Source organism: Sebastes umbrosus, chromosome 6 (genome assembly GCF_015220745.1).
Source record: "Sebastes umbrosus isolate fSebUmb1 chromosome 6, fSebUmb1.pri, whole genome shotgun sequence".
NCBI lineage: Eukaryota > Metazoa > Chordata > Actinopteri > Perciformes > Sebastidae > Sebastes > Sebastes umbrosus.
The window spans coordinates 1,659,250-1,676,490 of record NC_051274.1 but is presented as its reverse complement, the minus strand read 5'-3'; the positions used below and the strand labels follow the sequence as shown (position 1 = coordinate 1,676,490).

General features: G+C 42.9%; 1 protein-coding gene across 1 annotated transcript in view; it reads left to right on the top strand.

The window, feature by feature from the left end:
- Window positions 1–17,241, top strand: part of hspg2 (heparan sulfate proteoglycan 2) — a 141,114-nt gene that overhangs the window by 107,526 nt on the left and 16,347 nt on the right. The window contains 19 exon segments of the mRNA XM_037771388.1: window positions 2,880–2,965; window positions 2,967–3,041; window positions 3,287–3,364; window positions 4,919–5,054; window positions 5,846–5,997; window positions 6,669–6,813; window positions 7,326–7,469; window positions 10,145–10,279; window positions 10,392–10,573; window positions 12,210–12,405; window positions 12,592–12,771; window positions 12,895–13,155; window positions 13,345–13,507; window positions 15,374–15,471; window positions 15,563–15,829; window positions 15,933–16,045; window positions 16,201–16,348; window positions 16,452–16,568; window positions 16,767–16,784. Coding sequence (XP_037627316.1) covers window positions 2,880–2,965; window positions 2,967–3,041; window positions 3,287–3,364; window positions 4,919–5,054; window positions 5,846–5,997; window positions 6,669–6,813; window positions 7,326–7,469; window positions 10,145–10,279; window positions 10,392–10,573; window positions 12,210–12,405; window positions 12,592–12,771; window positions 12,895–13,155; window positions 13,345–13,507; window positions 15,374–15,471; window positions 15,563–15,829; window positions 15,933–16,045; window positions 16,201–16,348; window positions 16,452–16,568; window positions 16,767–16,784 — 2,694 coding nt within the window.

Sequence of the window (17,241 nt, the reverse complement as noted above, 5' to 3'; positions counted from 1 at the left end):
TTGTTTACAGCTTGTTTCCACATAGCTCTGTGTACGTATGCGAGTCAACCACAAGTTCATTCATGGGAACCTCCGTGAGCTCTGATGTTTTTGCAAAACTCCTCCTTACGTTTTTTTTCAGTCCGTAATTTTCATTGAGTACGTTGAACATTTTGTACTTTTGTGGCAGATGGCGGACAGACCTTATGCACTGTAATAACTTTTCGATGAATGTAATACAGCTCTGTTTATAAATTTATTTCCAAGTGAAAAGTTCGACGGCACATTTAGCAGTTTTGTGAAGTATTTTGTTAAAAGCTGTGAGAACCACATGCACTCTATATGTTACACAGCTAGCATGCTACCAATTTCAGCTAATATGCAGTCAAACTTCTCACTTAGAAAATCCGTAAAATATCCATCCGTGATGAGATGCATTTCCTTGCGTTGAGCACTAGGAGGCGTAATCTGTATACTATACTATACTATACTATACTACACTAACTGTGTGGAAAGCGTTAGGGTTAGGGTTCGGTAAGGAGTGGGGTTAGGGTTAGGGTTCGGTAAGGAGTGGGGTTAGGGTTCGGTAAGGAGTGGGTTTAGGGTTCAGTTTAGGGTTCGTTAAGGAGTGGGGTTAGGGTTCGGGTTCGGTAAGGAGTGGGGTTCGGGTTAGGGTCCGTTAAGGAGTGGGGTTAGGGTTCGGGTTCGGTAAGGAGTGGGGTTAGGGTTGGGGTTCGGTAAGGAGTGGGTTTAGGGTTCGGGTTAGGGTTCGTTGAGTGGGGTTTGGGTTCGGTAAGGAGTGGGGTTAGGGTTCGGGTTAGGGTTCGTTAAGGAGTGGGGTTAGCGTTAGGGTTCGGTAAGGAGTGGGGTTAGGGTTTGGGTACGGTAAGGAGTGGGGTTATGATTCGGTAAGGAGTGGGGTTAGGGTTAGGGCTTGGTAAGGAGTGGGTTTAGGGTTCGGGTTAGGGTTCGTTATAGAGATGGGGTTAGGGTTCGGGTTCGGTAAGGAGTGGGTTTAGGGCTCGGGTTAAGGTTAAGGTTTGTTAAGGAGTGGGGTTAGGGTTCGGGTTTGGTAAGGAGTGGGGTTAGGGTTCGGTAAGGAGTGGGGTTAGGGTTAGAGTTCGGTAAGGAGTGGGGTTAGGGTTAGGGTTTGGTAAGGAGTGGGTTTAGGGTTCGGGTTAGGGTTCGTTAAGGAGTGGGGTTAGGGTCGGGTTCGGTAAGGAGTGGGTTTAGTGTTCGGGTTAGGGTTCGTTAAGGAGTGGGGTTAGGGTTCGGGTTCGGTAAGGAGTGGGGTTAGGGTTCCGGTTCGGTAAGGAGCGGGGTTAGGGTTCGGGTTTGGTAAGGAGTGGTGTTAGGGTTCGGGTTCGTTAAGGAGTGGGGTTAGGGTTCGGGTTTGGTATGGAGTGGGGTTAGGGTTCGGGTTCGGTAAGGAGTGGGGTTAGGGTTAGGGTTCGGTAAGGAGTGGGGTTAGGGTTCGGTAAGGAGTGGGGTTAGGCGTGCAGTGGTTATGTTTAAGTTTAGGTAAGCTAAGGGTTAGGTTAAGTCTCCAAGGAGATCTTGTAAGTCAATGCAATGTCCCCTTATGATATGGAAAGTGTTTGGATCTCACATATACATTAAGTTGAAAACACAACAGTTGGAATGTGAAACGAGGGAAAATCCTTGCAGTACAATAGATTTTTCCATCTATTTTCAGTGCATTTTTATTGGTTCAAGGATATATTGACAAACAACTAGCTTGAAACAACAAAAAGCATCTTACGTCCCTATTTTTAAAAACCTATACATCATCCTCTTGCTTTAAAGCAACTTTTGAAAAAAGAAATAACATAATCTTCCTCTCATAAATGAAGAGTTCATAAGCAATAATACACACCCTTGCTCAAGCCAACACACTCAGGAGTTTTGCTGGTCTTACTTGGTCTGGTATGACCTGTAGCTTATGGTGGCTAATGTCAGCTAATGTTAGCAAAATCTGGAAAGAGATTTATTGATTTCATGATGCTTTTCTATTTGTGCTATTGTAACACTACATTTTAGCGTGCCACAGACTTTATTTTATAAGAAAAGCAATAAGTAAGTATTCATTACTAGGGCTATCAATCGATTAAAATATTTAATCGCGATTAATTGCCCATTTTTTATCTGTTCAAAATGCACCTTAAAGGGAGATTTGTCAAGAATTTAATACTCGTATCAACATGGGAGTGGACAAATATGCTGCTTTATGCAAATGTATGTATATATTTATTATTGGAAATCAATTAACAACACAAAACAATGACAGATATTGTCCAGAAACCCTCACAGGTACTGCATTTAGCATAAAACAATATGCTCAAATCATAACATGGCAAACTGCAGCCCAACAGGCAACAACAGCTGTCAGTGTGTCAGTGTGCTGACTTGACTATGACTTGCCCCAAACTGCATGTGATAATCATAAAGTGGGCATGTCTGTAAAGGGGAGACTCGTGGGTACCCAGAGAACCCATTTACATCCACATATCTTGAGGTCAAAGGTCAAGGGACCCCTTTGAAAATGGCCATGACAGTGTTTCTTCGTCAAAATTTTGCCTAACTTCAGAGCGCTATTTAACCTCCTTCACGACAAGCTAGTATGACATGGTTGGCACCAATGGAGTCCTTTGGTTTTTCTAGTTTCAAACTGAACCCACTGTAGCCTAAAAATCGCAAGTTGCGTTAATTCGTTAAAGAAATCAGTGGCGTTAAAACAAATTTGCGTTATTGCGTTAACTTTGACAGCCTTTTTTATCACAAAAGTAAAATCGTTAGTAAACAACTGAACTGATGTAAAATAAACTGTCAAGCTCAAGAGGTTGTGGTGGGTATATTTTGTGTTTTTGAATGATCATAATTCTTTTTTTTTTGTTGGTCAGAGTCTAACCCAAGTGGCCTCGGCACTCAGCCTCAAGTCCAAGTCAGCCCCCAAAATATTGAAGCCCACGAAGGCGACAACGTGAGGTTTGTACTGCCGAGCAACAGGAGCGCCCACCCCGAAGCTCACCTGGCTGAAAAACGGGGGACAGATCCCTCCACAGGTGAGACGCCTCCTGCCGTCACAGTGCCTTGATGACGACTTTAACACGGACTGATTACTGTATTTACATTTTGCTGTGATATACATCTCTACCTTGCACTTCAAGGCGTGTCCGGTGCCGATGGTTTTTCATCATACTGTGTCAGTTTTCATGACTGTTTCTGCATTTTGACCATTTACCTTTATTTTTCCCTCTGTTTGTCTCCTTTTTTTTTTTTATCCCACCCTGTTCTGACGTTTGCTCAGGCCATTCCCTCTCAGGGTTTCCATCAGTTTAAAAGCAACAGTCTCGATGTGTTACAGAGACGTATTGAGGAGCTGCAGGTCTGTCCATCTGTCCGCTGTCTGTCTGTCTGTCCTGTCTCGTAGTTCACCATCATTGTCCTCCACTGACCTCGTCTTCACACATTGTCGACTAAGTGCATGATCAAACTTGTCCTTGATTCACCCCGTTAATTCACCACAGCTGCCCACTAAGTCCCTTTAGAGCCAAATACATTAAAGTCAACCAGCTGGATGGCTTCTTAGTGTATTTGCATTGGTTTTTATGTTGCATTTTATTAATAAAATGTTCCATAGTCTTTTGTTTTGTCCACATCATACCATCCCTAACTTGTTTGGGCTCTCAGCACTCAGTTGACCCTCATCATTCCATTGAGTGTATTAACAGGACTAAGTATACAGGAGGTATACCGTAGGTATTGCAGACATATTTTGCTCCGTGCCAGGCGCAGCTCGCTGCCCCCCTACCCAACGGGGGTATTGTGTTAGTCTGGTCTCTGCGCAGCCCTCCTCGGCTCGACGAGGGCTCCGGGGCCCGTTTAGTTCTGCCTCAGGGAGCCACCGCGTTGTGTCAGCCTTTCCCAGGGGGAGCCGGGCTCTGCCGTGCGACCACGCAGAAATTCTGTATGCTCTAGCAAACGGCTTGCTTTGAAAGCTCCTCAATGGGTTCAGACACATATTGAGCCGGGGCCCGCCTCAGCCACTGCTCGGTTTAGCCTCCCCTCACGGTTGAACGGGCCGGAGCTAAGCAGCTTTGTCCGTGGATGCCCCGACACCCCCCGGATACAGTAATCCCCTCCCCAGACCCTCCCCTCCTGGTTCCCCTACCCCTCTGAGGTGTTTCCAAACTTTATGAAAGCTCATTTTCAGCCTTGCTGGGCCCCTGACTGCCATGTGGAGGAGTAGTGTACAAACAAGTCAAGTTGTTGATTGCTCATGAGCCAGAAAGTCACCAGAGTTCTTAAATATGAGTGTTAAAATTAGTGCTGGGTTTTGGTACTTAGTCGATATTTAATGGTTGATATTTTTGATTTCCAGGGCGCTGGCTAGTGATTATTATCAGATTTCACAGTTAAGAACTGCTTTGTAATTCTTAACCTCTGTCTCAAATCAAAGTGTCATAAACTGTCAACTCTAACTCTTAATTTTTCCCTAATTTTTTAAAAATCAATCATCGATCTTGTTATAGAATAAAGATACTAGTGTAGTAATGTTCATGGTATATTAACAAATTATAACCCCACCAATCATTGTAGAAATGTTGTCACTACTTTGTGCACAGTTCCATGTACAAAGTACAGTGTCATAGAAATCATGAATCCATTCACAGAGAGACTGAACTGTAGCAATAACTGCTCTTGTCTTGTCTCAAATATCCACGCTGTAGTGCTTTTGTGTCGCTATTAGTTAGTATTGTCAGCAATGTCATATTTGTGTTGTTTCAAGCGGCGTGAGACAGGTAAGTGATGTGCTTTGTCTTCTGTGTATGTGTATTTTTATGGTGTAAATATTAGTAAAATCATATCTATGAAATGTAATGTACAGTGCTGTGAGATAGGTGTCTAATCTCGTCATGTATCGGTGTTTCCTCTCCAGGCCCGCATGGACCGCACCGACATCGGTACTCTGCTCATCCCCAACATCCAGATGTCCGACTCGGGCACTTACATGTGTGTTGGTAGCAACAGCATTGGCTCAAATAGTGCTCCCATTAAAGTCTCTGTGCTCAAAGGTGAGTTGTCTTGGTAGCCAAATAGAATCATCCCCTCCAGCCTCTCAATCCGTGAGCCCGACCCGCAAAATTTTGTGCCACCTTGGAGGGACCACGTCTCTGGGATTTTTTTTTTTTTAAAGGTCCACGTCCCTAGTGTTGGAAAATACATGATAGCTTTGCAGCAATGGTAGCTTTTTATTTGCTATCACTCCTTTTTTCTTCCCTCCATCATTACAATTTTTCCATGTTTTTTTTCTTTTCTTGCCATTTTACAAATGGAGACATTATAAAAGAGGGTAACCTACACAGAATATCATGAAGCTATATATCATTGTAAAGTTTAGACTATAATCTATCTACCAGTCACATTGTCATGACTCTAAGGACAACAGAATTTAAACTTTGACCTCTAGCGCTGCAATAGGGCAAATTCTGAATGCCTCAGCAAATGTCCTTATAACTAACTTCATATCGATCTGATCCACCCGTGGATAGTTCCACCACAAAGAGCACAAAACAAGCTTTAAAATTATATATTACATATAAATAACAATAACAACCTTTCTTATCAGAATAAACATATTATTTCACCATCTACCAATATCCCCACCACCCAGCATCTGAGAAACACAGTAACACAAACAGTAGTTTCATTATAACCATGTCAATCAACGTCATTTTCAAAGAAACTAACTAAAAAGCACATTGAATGTGAAAAACGGAATAAGTATCAAGAGCACTTGGATCAAGCGTGAATAACTTTGTACTTAACAAGAAAACAACAATCAGTAGTGTTTGTGTGTGTGCAGGGGACCACAGCTCCTCAGTGGTCAGCATCCAGCCGTCTATCGCTGACGTCCAGGAGGGTCAGAGTCTGGAGCTCAACTGTTTTGCCCCAGGAAACCCTCCTCCCCAAGTCACCTGGACCAAAGCCAGTGGACGACTATCCTCTAACCACCAGGTAATCACACAAAGATGCAAAGATGGAAAATTATTCATCATTTTGCCCCCATTTGGTTAGACATGTATTACATGCTGGTAACGGTTATTTTGACGATATACAATATATCGTCAAAACTACATAAAATTGTCTATCGTCTATGTTTTTCTATATAGTTTCTATTGCAGTATAGGCTATGCCTACATTTATTTACTTTTTCTCTAGAATTTCACTTCAAACTGTTCTGTTCATTTTGCTCTCAAGTTCTTAAAATGAGAAAATACTGGTAAAGTACTTTTCATTTGACAAGTATTTAATTCACACAGGAGTATGCAAAAATAGGCTTTACGATGTAGTTATTTCATAAAGATTTATTATTTATTAAAATACCATAAAACCTGCTGTATCGTGATAAATATATCGATATCGAGATATGAAATGACCTATATCATGATAGAAGATTTTATCATGTCATGTCACCCAGCCCTAATACATGTAAAGTATATGTTGATATTTTTTTCTTTATTTTGCCAACACTTTGATATTAAATCCCATATTCATATTCATTTGTATCGGCAATATTAGTATTATATAGTATTATTTGCCAGTGGTAATTCATTTATCAGAAGTAAAATGATGAGCATTCTTGTAAGCTGAACTGAAGAGACTCTGTTCCTTGCTGCTGTGTGCAGGTTCTGGGCAGTCAGCTGCGTATCCTGTCAGCCTCTCCAGAGGACTCGGGGGAGTATATCTGTCGGGTAAAGGGCAACTCTGGAAACCCCGGATCTCTCGTCCACCAGGCCTCTGTGTCGGTGTCTGTCACTTCATCTTCTTCACGTAAGTTGGTCAACACTTCAGGCCTCATACAGGTGCTACTGGATATTAACTGTTTTGCTTTGCATGCAATAATAAAAACAAAGAGCCCATTTTGATATTTTCTCTTTTTTCAAATGTTCCACTGTACTTCACTGTGCTTGATGTCCGGGTGATTTGATTAGACGTCACAGTCGTTACATTCTCACCAAGGACAGATGGCAGCATCAGTCAGAGGCTGGGCAGGGCATTACATGGCAGGGTGTTGTTCTCACAACACGCTTTCCAGTGTAGCCCAGTGTGACCTCAGATTGATTGATTTTCCTCGCTACTGTCCCATGATCTCATCCTTGTTCTCTCCTCCCTGGACTTCAGCGATGTTTGAGGTCTTTAACTGCTGCCAATGAAGCCATTAGCCACACTGAAAAGGAATTTCTTACTTCTGTGAATATAAGTCAGCTAAATGAAGTGACATCGTGAACAGTAATGTTCAAATAGAATCTGTCCGAAGCCCAAAACGCTGGTTTCTGCTGCAGGTCTTCAGAGTCCAATCATCGCCATTGAGCCCCACAGTGCTGCAGTGCGTGTGGGGGAGTCGGCCAGCTTCAGGTGTAAGGTGTACAGTGGAGCTCAGCCTGTCAGACTGGAGTGGAAACGGGCCAACAACCAGCCACTGCCAGGTAATAACCACACACACACACACACACACACACACTGAGGAATAAACCTGCCTAATGAAGTCTGATTTTATGATGTAATTATTTGCAAGCAATTACAGCTGCAACCCACCCATGAATCACTCCTCTGTTACTTCATTTAATGACTAATTTAGAACTCAAATCCCTTTTTTCGGGATTAGCATTGATATTTTTGCATTACTAAAATATTGCATGTCATTTAGCCCAGTAAGATTTGATGACATGATGGCTTTTTAAAGGGGACCTCTTATATTTTTGTGTGTTTTCCCTTTCCTTTAGTGTGTTACATAGTTTTTTGTGCATGTAAAAGGTCTGCAGAGTTACAAAGCCTAAATCTACACCAATGGGAGTTACTCTTTCCCACTGGAACGCTGCTCTTGAACTGCCTAAAACACTTTGCTTGAAGTCCCGCCTTTTCTTCTGTAATGTGGTGATGTCACCAAGTAACACATTTTGCATAATGGCTAGTTTGGCACGCCCTCAAACAAAGCTAGTTAGAGCGGAGCTGGAGCAGAGTCCGAAGTGTTTAGTTCGGTTGACCAATCACAACAGAGTGGGCCAGCTGACCAATCAGAGCAAGACTGGGCTTTCTGGGAGGGGCGGGGCAGGAGCTCAAACTGAGCGTTTCAGACAGAGGGGGGAAAGACGTGCTGAGAAAAGTAAAGCGTTTTTTTGAACATCAAAGCATGTGACCATGTTCTAGTAGAAACCCAATATACCCAATATAACCCAATATAAGTATGCATCTGAAAATAAGCTTAATAGGTCCTCTTTAAGGCTTCTCTACCCCAAAAATATCCATGCTTTGTGGTGTATGTTCAACAGATAAATGAAAGGCATGTGTTGTATCCAGTTGTTTCTTCCTATGCCAGATTTGCAATCTCACTCTTTGGCTTTCTGTAGCTTTTCTTACACCTTTATTTACTTTTGAAAATCTGAACTGAAAAGAGACCACAACATTGGATCATAAACTTCCCATAATGCACTGAATAGCGTCTCAAGCAGGGGGCTACCTCCGGGTCTGAGAAGTGAAGCCAATGCTGAAGAGCCTTAAACCTGCATTCTTTTTAATAGCCAGCAGGGGGCGACTCCTCTGGTTGCAAGAAGAAGTCTGATTGTATAGAAGTCTATGGGAAAATGAGCCTACTTCGCACTTGATTTATTAAGTCAAGTCAAATCAATTTTATTTGTATAGCCCAAAATCACAAATTTGCTTCGGGTTCTTCACAATCCGTACAGGATACGACACCCTCTGTCCTTTACAGAACGACCCTCTCATCGGATAAGGAAAAAAAACCTTTTAACAGTAAAAAATGTTTAGAAACCTCAGGAAGAGCAACAGAGGAGGGATCCCCCTTCCAGGATGGACAGACGTGCAATAAATGTTGAGTGTACAGAGTAACAACATAATGAAAATATAACATAGACAATCCATATGACAAAAAATAATACATATAATGCGAACATATGTAAGAATGTGGATCCAGGAGGATGTCAAGCAGCTTCCCGGCGTCGCCAAACAGATAGAGCCTTAGCAACACGACCTCCTCTCCACACCAGATAGATAGAGCCAAAGCAACACAACTTCCTCTCCACGCCAGATAGGTGGAACCAGAGCAACACAACCTCCTCTCTACGCCAGATAGGTAGAACCAGAGCAACACAACCTCCTCTCCATGCCAGATAGGTAGAACCAGAGCAACACGACCTCCTCTCCACACCAGATAGGTAGAACCAGAGCAACACGACCTCCTCTCCACGCCAGATAGGTAGAACCAGAGCAACACGACCTCCTCTCCACGCCAGATAGATAGAGCCCGAGCAACACAACCTCCTCTCCACGTTAGATAGGTAGAACCAGAGCAGTTTTTAATTCACAGTTGCTTAGCAATCTAAACGTATGTTACCCATGCCAATAAGCCCCCTTTGACTGAGGTCAGTTGTTAGAGAGGCTAAATCTCCTGGAGGACGGAGGTCCAGGTCTGTCATGGGGAATGAGGCACCACCAGAGAGGCAGAGAGACCTCAGTAAACATTGTAAACATAAGCTTATGGTCTCAATCGCTAGTTTCAAGCCCTCTTCAATACAATATGATGTCCATTTAGTAATTTATGGTCACATTTAGAGTCAGATAGACCATAAAGCAGGGGATGCTTTAGGTCGGGGCTACCTTGTGATTGACAAGTCACTACCACAGTGTTGTCCGGTCTGGGAGTTGTTTGTGTTTTCGTCTTACAACTTGTATTTTTAGCGTGTTTTAATATGTGTTTTCAGTTCATGAAAGTTTTTTATAACCTTTTCGATGGAATGTTTTATTCAACGTTCAGTTGTACTTAGCTCCGCCCTCTCGTGTCACTTCTGGCTGCTTCAAAACGGCAGTCCACAAACCAATGGTTGACATCACGATGGCTACGTCCACTTCTTATACTGTATACAGTCTAGGGTCTCAAGCCCGAGCCGAGACAACCCTTATGACAACATCAGGGTTCTTTTTTTAAACTTTATAATGCTCCCTCTAGAGCAGCAGAAGGTAAACAACTGTTCGTGCTGAGTACTGCTGACCATGATGAGTAAACTGAATATCATGTATAAAATCAGTGGACTGCCCCTTTAAATTGCAGCAGTTCTAATGATTCATTTTCTCCTCTGTTCTGCAGATAATGTTGAAGCTGGCCCTGATGGCTCTGTTATTACAATTACCAATGCCCAATCTATGAACCATGGCGCCTACCGTTGTGTGGCGAGCAACCTGTTCGGCATCACCCACACCATTGTGTCTTTAATTGTCAAAGGTGAGCCACATTTCAGTCATGATACACCCACATAAAGCTCTTAAGTGAAGGGTTCCCCCTAGTGGCTGATCAAATACAGAGTTAGACCAGTATTTTGTATCTGTGCCCTCAGAGTCTCCTGTGACCACTGTCACCCCTGTTGGACCCCTGCGTGTCAGGGTGGGTGAACCCATTAACCTGGAATGCCAGGCGACAGGAGAGCCCCGCCCCTCGGTGTCATGGCACAGGCTGGACAGCAACCGCAAGACCATGCTGAGCAGCCCCGTGCCCATGGAGTCCAATGCAGTCATGCAGGTACTGATACATCTGATAACACCATCAACATCTGTAGAGCCGTTTAAGGCGAGACACCCCAGGCAAAAACATCGTTTTTCATGCACTGGTCAATTTTGAGATTTTAGGCTATTTTGTTTCAATAGCATGTTCAGACTAGTAGAAAGAAAACATCCAAAATACATATTTATGTCTTTATTTTACTACATTTTGTCTATCTGTGTCTTTACATTTCTCCTGAATTCAACCCAAGTTAGCATTAGATAATCCCTCATTTGCATATTTAATCATTACATTTCAGAAAACTTGTAATGCAAAAAAAAATATTGTCTTAATGTAAGTAATCAACTGGAGAAGTTTCATGGTGATATTTATTAGTTTATTGTGTGAATGCTGTTAAGCAGCATTCACACAATAACTATTATAACTACTAACTATTGTTATCCAATTCTTTATTCATCAACTTCATCTTATATTATTTCTTCCATACGTTTTTAGGACTCTAACTACCTCTCCATACTTTAAGCCACAGATGCCTTTAAAATATCAAAATATTCAGCTCTTTAAGGACATCCCTGCTTGAACCCACACACCCTTCAAAAGAGATAGATATCTTAACAGGACCTAATATTTCAAAATAAATGTTCATTCTACCCGAATACTACTTTCTTTCTAACGACTTACAGTTTTAAAGGTTCATCCACTCAAATACCATTTTCTGTAGTACGTCAAGTAGTAGTAAGTACATATAGTTTTAAAGGTTTATTCCGCGCAAATACTACTCTCTGTCTAAAGACTTAAAGTTTTAACAGTTCATCCACCCAAATACTACTTTGTCTAACGAATTCGAGTTTTAAAGGTTTATTCCACCCAAATACTACGTTCTAGTAGTCTATTCTGTATTTGCACTTTAACATTTCTGCATTTTCAGCAATGCTTTAAAATCAATTTGAGCTGTCAGCATTCACATGCATTTTCTGCAGGAAATGCAATCATCTCGTTTTTTACCCTATTCACCTATGGAATTTTACAATACGTATCTTTAAAGGCAAGCTCTCTCAAAATTAGGTTTTTCTCATACTCCACTTCAGTAGTACTTACATACACAATACTGTCCAGTTTCATTCCTATCTATATGCTGAAGGTTTTTTACAGACGAGTGTGTTCATATATCATTCATAGCCTGATTTATAGAACATTTCATTCCTTTTTTAAAAAAATGTTATGGCTGTTGACAGAATTTTCTGATTTATGGAGTGATAATATCCACATTTCTCTCTGTAAAAACCTTTGACTCTAATATGTGACTCTAACAAAATGAATTGAGAATTTTGAACCTGGCTCTATCCGATGTTCAGATTTCTGTTCTGGAAATTTATGCAAGTTGGCACATATTTGTTAACATAATGCCTCATTTGCATATTTAAACATAACATTTCAGAAAACTTGTAATACAAAAAATAACTGTCTTAATGTAAGTAATCAACTGGGGAAGTTTCAAAGTGATATCAATTAGTTAATTTTTTTACCCTATTGACCTCCTCTGTGTTGCTATTTGAAGACTCAGCTTCAAAGTCAATGTTTGAAATCAGCTTTGTTCCGTTCTGAAATTGTGAATATTTGGTGGTGAGATGTATAATTTTTTCCTCTTGTGCAGATACTCGTGGCACGTCCAGAAGACAGTGGCACGTATGTGTGCACAGCTCGCAACAACGAGGGCTCCACTGAGACGAAGGTGGAGGTTGTTGTCGAGGGAGGCTCTCAAGTGCCCACAGTGCCCAGGGCCTCTGTTCCTGAGCCGCTGATGGTTGTGGTGGAGGGACAGACTGCAACGCTGCGCTGCGAGGCCCATGGTAATGATGGCAAAAAACACCTCATTTATACAGCTGGAATTCACATAAAAGCATTTTTTATATCTCGTTAAATCTGTGGCACTTGTTGCATCACCATATGTTGCATAACCGTATGTTGCATCACCGTACCAAAGACTGTCTAAAAAAACAACAAATTAGCTGAGCACAGAACTTGTGTGTTTCTAGGTTTCCCGTCCCCGAGGATCTCCTGGTCCAAGCTGCGGTCTCCTCTGCCCTGGAGACACAAGGTGGTGAATAACAGCCTGGTGCTGCCCACAGTGGGCCGCCAAGACTCTGGAGAATACATCTGCACCGCCACCAACAACATGGGCACCACTGAAGTCACCGTCATGCTAGATGTAGAGAGTGAGTGCTGTGGTTTTGTTGCTTGGAATCTAGACTACAATGGGTATATCATGTCTTATTATGCAATGTACATCTCTTGAGAAAATACGGAAACCTAGTGAACCTTTTTCCTCCTGTCTCTAGCCCCTCCTTATGCCACTTCTGTGCCCGACGATGTGGCTGTTCGGGTCGGGGAGGTGATCAGGTTGCAGTGCCTGGCCCACGGCACTCCTCCCCTGACCTACACTTGGACCAAACTGGATGGAAACCTGCCCCAGAGGGCCCAGGTTAGCGGAGGGGATCTCCAGATCAACCTGGCTACTGCTGAGGATGCTGGGAGTTACAAGTGTGTGGCCAGCAACAAAGTGGCCAACAGCGAAGTGATCGCGAAAGTAACAGTCAGATGTAAGTTTGCTGATAATGTAATGATCGTACAAGTTTTGACATGTTGTAAATAATGATAGCTCTGAAATAGCTCAACAAAGGAACTTAAAGACTGCTGTGCACCACATATGAAGAAAAGACTTCTTCTCTCCTACAGAGAATTTGTGGAGAGCAAGAGCTAAATCATGTCTCTTTCCCTCCCGTCTGTAGCCCCCTTGGCAGTACGTGTGTCACCCCAGGTTGAAGTAAAGGCCCAGGGCAGCGCTGTGGAGTTCACCTGTTCGGCAGCAGGCGGTATAGAAACCAAAATCGAGTGGCTGAAGGAAGGAGGAGCCCTGCCACCAAACCACCACGTCAAGGACGGGGTGCTCAGGTGACTCATACACTCGTGTTGCTGTCTATTTGTTGAAAATGTCGATTGTGTATATAGATGGACGACGTGTCTCCACTTTCTCCCACTGTATAAAAGTGAAGCCAAAATATTCCTGATACGGAAGCTGCCATCTTGGGAGGCAGTAGTGATCGGGGGGCTGGAGCCGTGGTATCGAAGTCCAGCCCACACACCCGCCTGAGCCAATCACGAGCCGAGCACGGCCGCAGCTTGTTAGCGTGAGCCACCTAGCTGCTACGTTAGCATCACGGCAGCTGTTTGGCTAGAAAGACACAACAACTAACCATAATATCTCTAGAACTACATTTATGATGGAATTGTCACATGTTCTATTACACAGACTGGTGACGGTTATGAAAAGTTAAAATTACGTCTCCTCTCTCACAACTACTTCCCTCAGAGCAGCTGCCAATCATGACGTCTCACTCCTTTTTTATAGCATCAAATATAACTAATAACTAATTAAACCAAACTTGAACACTTGAACATACACCGATCAGCCGTAACATCAGGTCAGCACAGGCACCCTGACCGGTCTGCAGCTACGCAACAAACTGCTCCTCACTGTGTGTTCTGACACCTTTCTATCAGAACCAGCATTCACTTTTTCAGCAGTTTGAGCTCCAGCAGCTCTTCTATTGGATCAGACAACACGGGCCAGCCTTCACTCCCCACATGCATCAATGAGCCTCGGGTCTGACCCTGTTGCCGGTTCACCGGTTTTCCTTCCTTGGACCACTTTTGGTAGGTCCTGACCACTGCAGACCGGGAACATCCCACAAGAGCTACAGTTCTGGAGATGCTCTGACCTGGTCGTCTAGCCAGCACTATTTGGCCCTTATTAAAGTCGCTCACATCCTTACGCTGGCCCATTTTTTCGGCTTCCAACGCAGAGTTCAAAATGTTCACTTCCTGTCTAATATATCCCCCCCCCCCCCCCCCCCCCACACACACACTGCCAGGTGCCATGGTAACCAGATAATCAATGATATTCACTTCACCTGTCAGTGGTCTGAATGTTATGGCTGATCGATGTACATCATAGTGATCAGAACTACCTAAAAGGACAGAAACCATCTTTGGAAATATGTATTTGATGTGTACTTTGACTTTTTAGTTTGGTCCATGTCCCATCCGTTAACATGGAGGAGGCGGGATTTATGACCTGTACTGCAGCCAGCCACCAGGGGGCGATGGAGATGCTTTGGCTTCACTTTTGGGGAGCTGTCACATCGTCCATCTTTATAGACAGTCTATGGTTGAAAACACCTCTGAATGTATCAATATGTATGACGTTAAAGGACTAAACTGACAGTTTTGCACGTTTTATCCATTAACAGCCCATTCCAAAATTTAGCACAATTTATACATAATATGTACTTAAAGGATAAGGACATTACTCCAACAGGAGTAAACTGTGCATTTGTTGGGGACTATTTTCAGCCATGTATTTAAAGCAGCAGGACAATGTACAGCATGTGGGATTGACTCAAAATAAACTACAGTGTCCATGTTCATCTCAATAAAGGAACATGTGCAACAGTGTGGCTCATTAATGTGTTTTTATAACTTTTTGGACGACAATCGAGTTCCATGCTTCAGAGGAATAAGCTGCATCAGGCATTGGCTACACAGATTTAGTTTAGTTTAGTTTTAGTTTTAGTTTAGTTTAGTTAGTTGTTTTCATGGGAATTGTCGAAAATAAGAAATGTTTAGACTTATCCTTAAATGGGCTAAAGCATTCAAATCCTCTCATAGGGTCCCTTTAAACATTGTGTACTGTAATATGTGAAGTAAAAACCTAACCATGGCTTGTTTGCATGTGTGTAACTGAATGTCTCTCTGTAGGATTGAGAACCTTGAGCAGAGCAACGAAGGCATATATATCTGCAGAGCCAGCAGTGTGTACGGCCAGGCCCAGGACATGGCCAGGTTGACCATCCAAGGTCTGTTACATTCACTGCAAATATACCAGTATATTCACCACGCGTCATCAAAGCCAAGTATAAAGTGTTGTTTTCCTGCTCTTTTCTGCAGCCCTGCCAAAGGTGATGATCAACGTGCGTACCTCGGTGCAGACCGTGATGATCGGGAACTCTGTTGAGTTTGAGTGCCAGGCCGTCGGCGACCCGGAGCCGACGGTTAGGTGGAGTAAAGTCGGCGGCTCTCTGCCCGCTCACATCATGGTGAAGGGTGGCATGCTGAGGATCGAGCAGGTGACGGAGGCCGATGCCGGGCAGTACCGCTGTACGGCCACCAATGACGTGGGCTCGGTGCAGTCCCAGGTGGTCCTTAACGTCCAGTGTGAGTACACAAGAGAGAAAAAAAAAATGTTTTTACTTCCATTACATACACACAAATGCATGTACATGCATCACTTATTTAAACCCGTTTCCTGTTTGCACAGCTCTTCCTCAAATTGCTGCACTACCTGAAACTAAGGAGGTGACAGTTGGGTCTGATGCGGTCTTGCCCTGTGTGGCTTCAGGATACCCTGTACCTGAGATCAAATGGTCCAAGGTAAACAAGATATTTCTGTAATTCAATCGATTTAATGTTTTCAAGATGGAATATTTAAATACACAATGATGTCTGTAGTCTTTATGCTTGAAGAGAGTAAACTTGTTGTTGCTAATATTATTCATAATACTGATTGTGTCTGTTTCTGTATCTAGTTGGATGGAGAGCTTCCTCCCAAGTGTTTCCAAGAAGTCAACGTACTGACGGTTCCTCGCGTCGCCCACGAGGATTCTGGGACGTACGTCTGCACCGCCTCTAACAAACAGGGAAAAGTGGAAGCCTTTACTACACTTCAAGTTCACGGTTAGTCTGCAGTGTGGAGAGTACTGGGAAGTAATGTCATTAAATAAATCAATTAAAGAAAGGTTTGAAGTATGAATTATGATGCTATGTGCTTTTTTCTCAGAGAGAGTGATGCCGTACTTTGCCCAGGAACCCTTGTCCTACCTCACCCTGCCCACCATCAAAAATGCATACAAGGCTTTCAGCATCAAGATCAACTTCAGACCTGATAATGTTGATGGTAAGGAGGTGCAACCTTAAATGTGCTTCACAGCTGAATTGAATAGTTTATTATTGTACACGTTTTTCTTGTTGAATCTTGTGTATGTTTTCTGCTTTTTGTACTATGATGTGTATCATGTTTTTCATATTTCCTCATGTATAACTTCACTGCGTCTTCTGTCCCTGTCCTTGTCTCCCTCACCCACGTGTTGGGAAGGTCTCATATTGTACGCTGGTGAGTCTCAGTGCTTGAGAGCAACAGGAGCTCCAGACTGATGTTGGCAGTGCTGCTTTTTGGCTCCATCAGACATATTTCACATAATCCAGCTCAGAGCTGATTTAGGGGCTGTGAAAGAGATGCAAGAAGATGGTGCATGTTTTTCATAAAGGCTTTTTTCAGTCATGATCACAAATCTACTTTTACACCCCAGTCATCAGCTTCTACTACACAGCATTAACGCTGCTAAACACCACAGTCCCTGTATGCTAGGACTGTTAAAGGCAACGCTACACAAACATTTCTGTTGCTGTTCTTTTATTCAAACATTACTGCGGTTCTGAAAATAGTGAGAGCCACAGTAAGTCAAATTGCCTTTGCAAGAAAATATGGTTTCTTTTAACCTACCCACAGCTGGTGCCGGATGTGTGGGAGCGTGACAGCAAAATGAATAAACAGTGCAGTAAGATGTTTG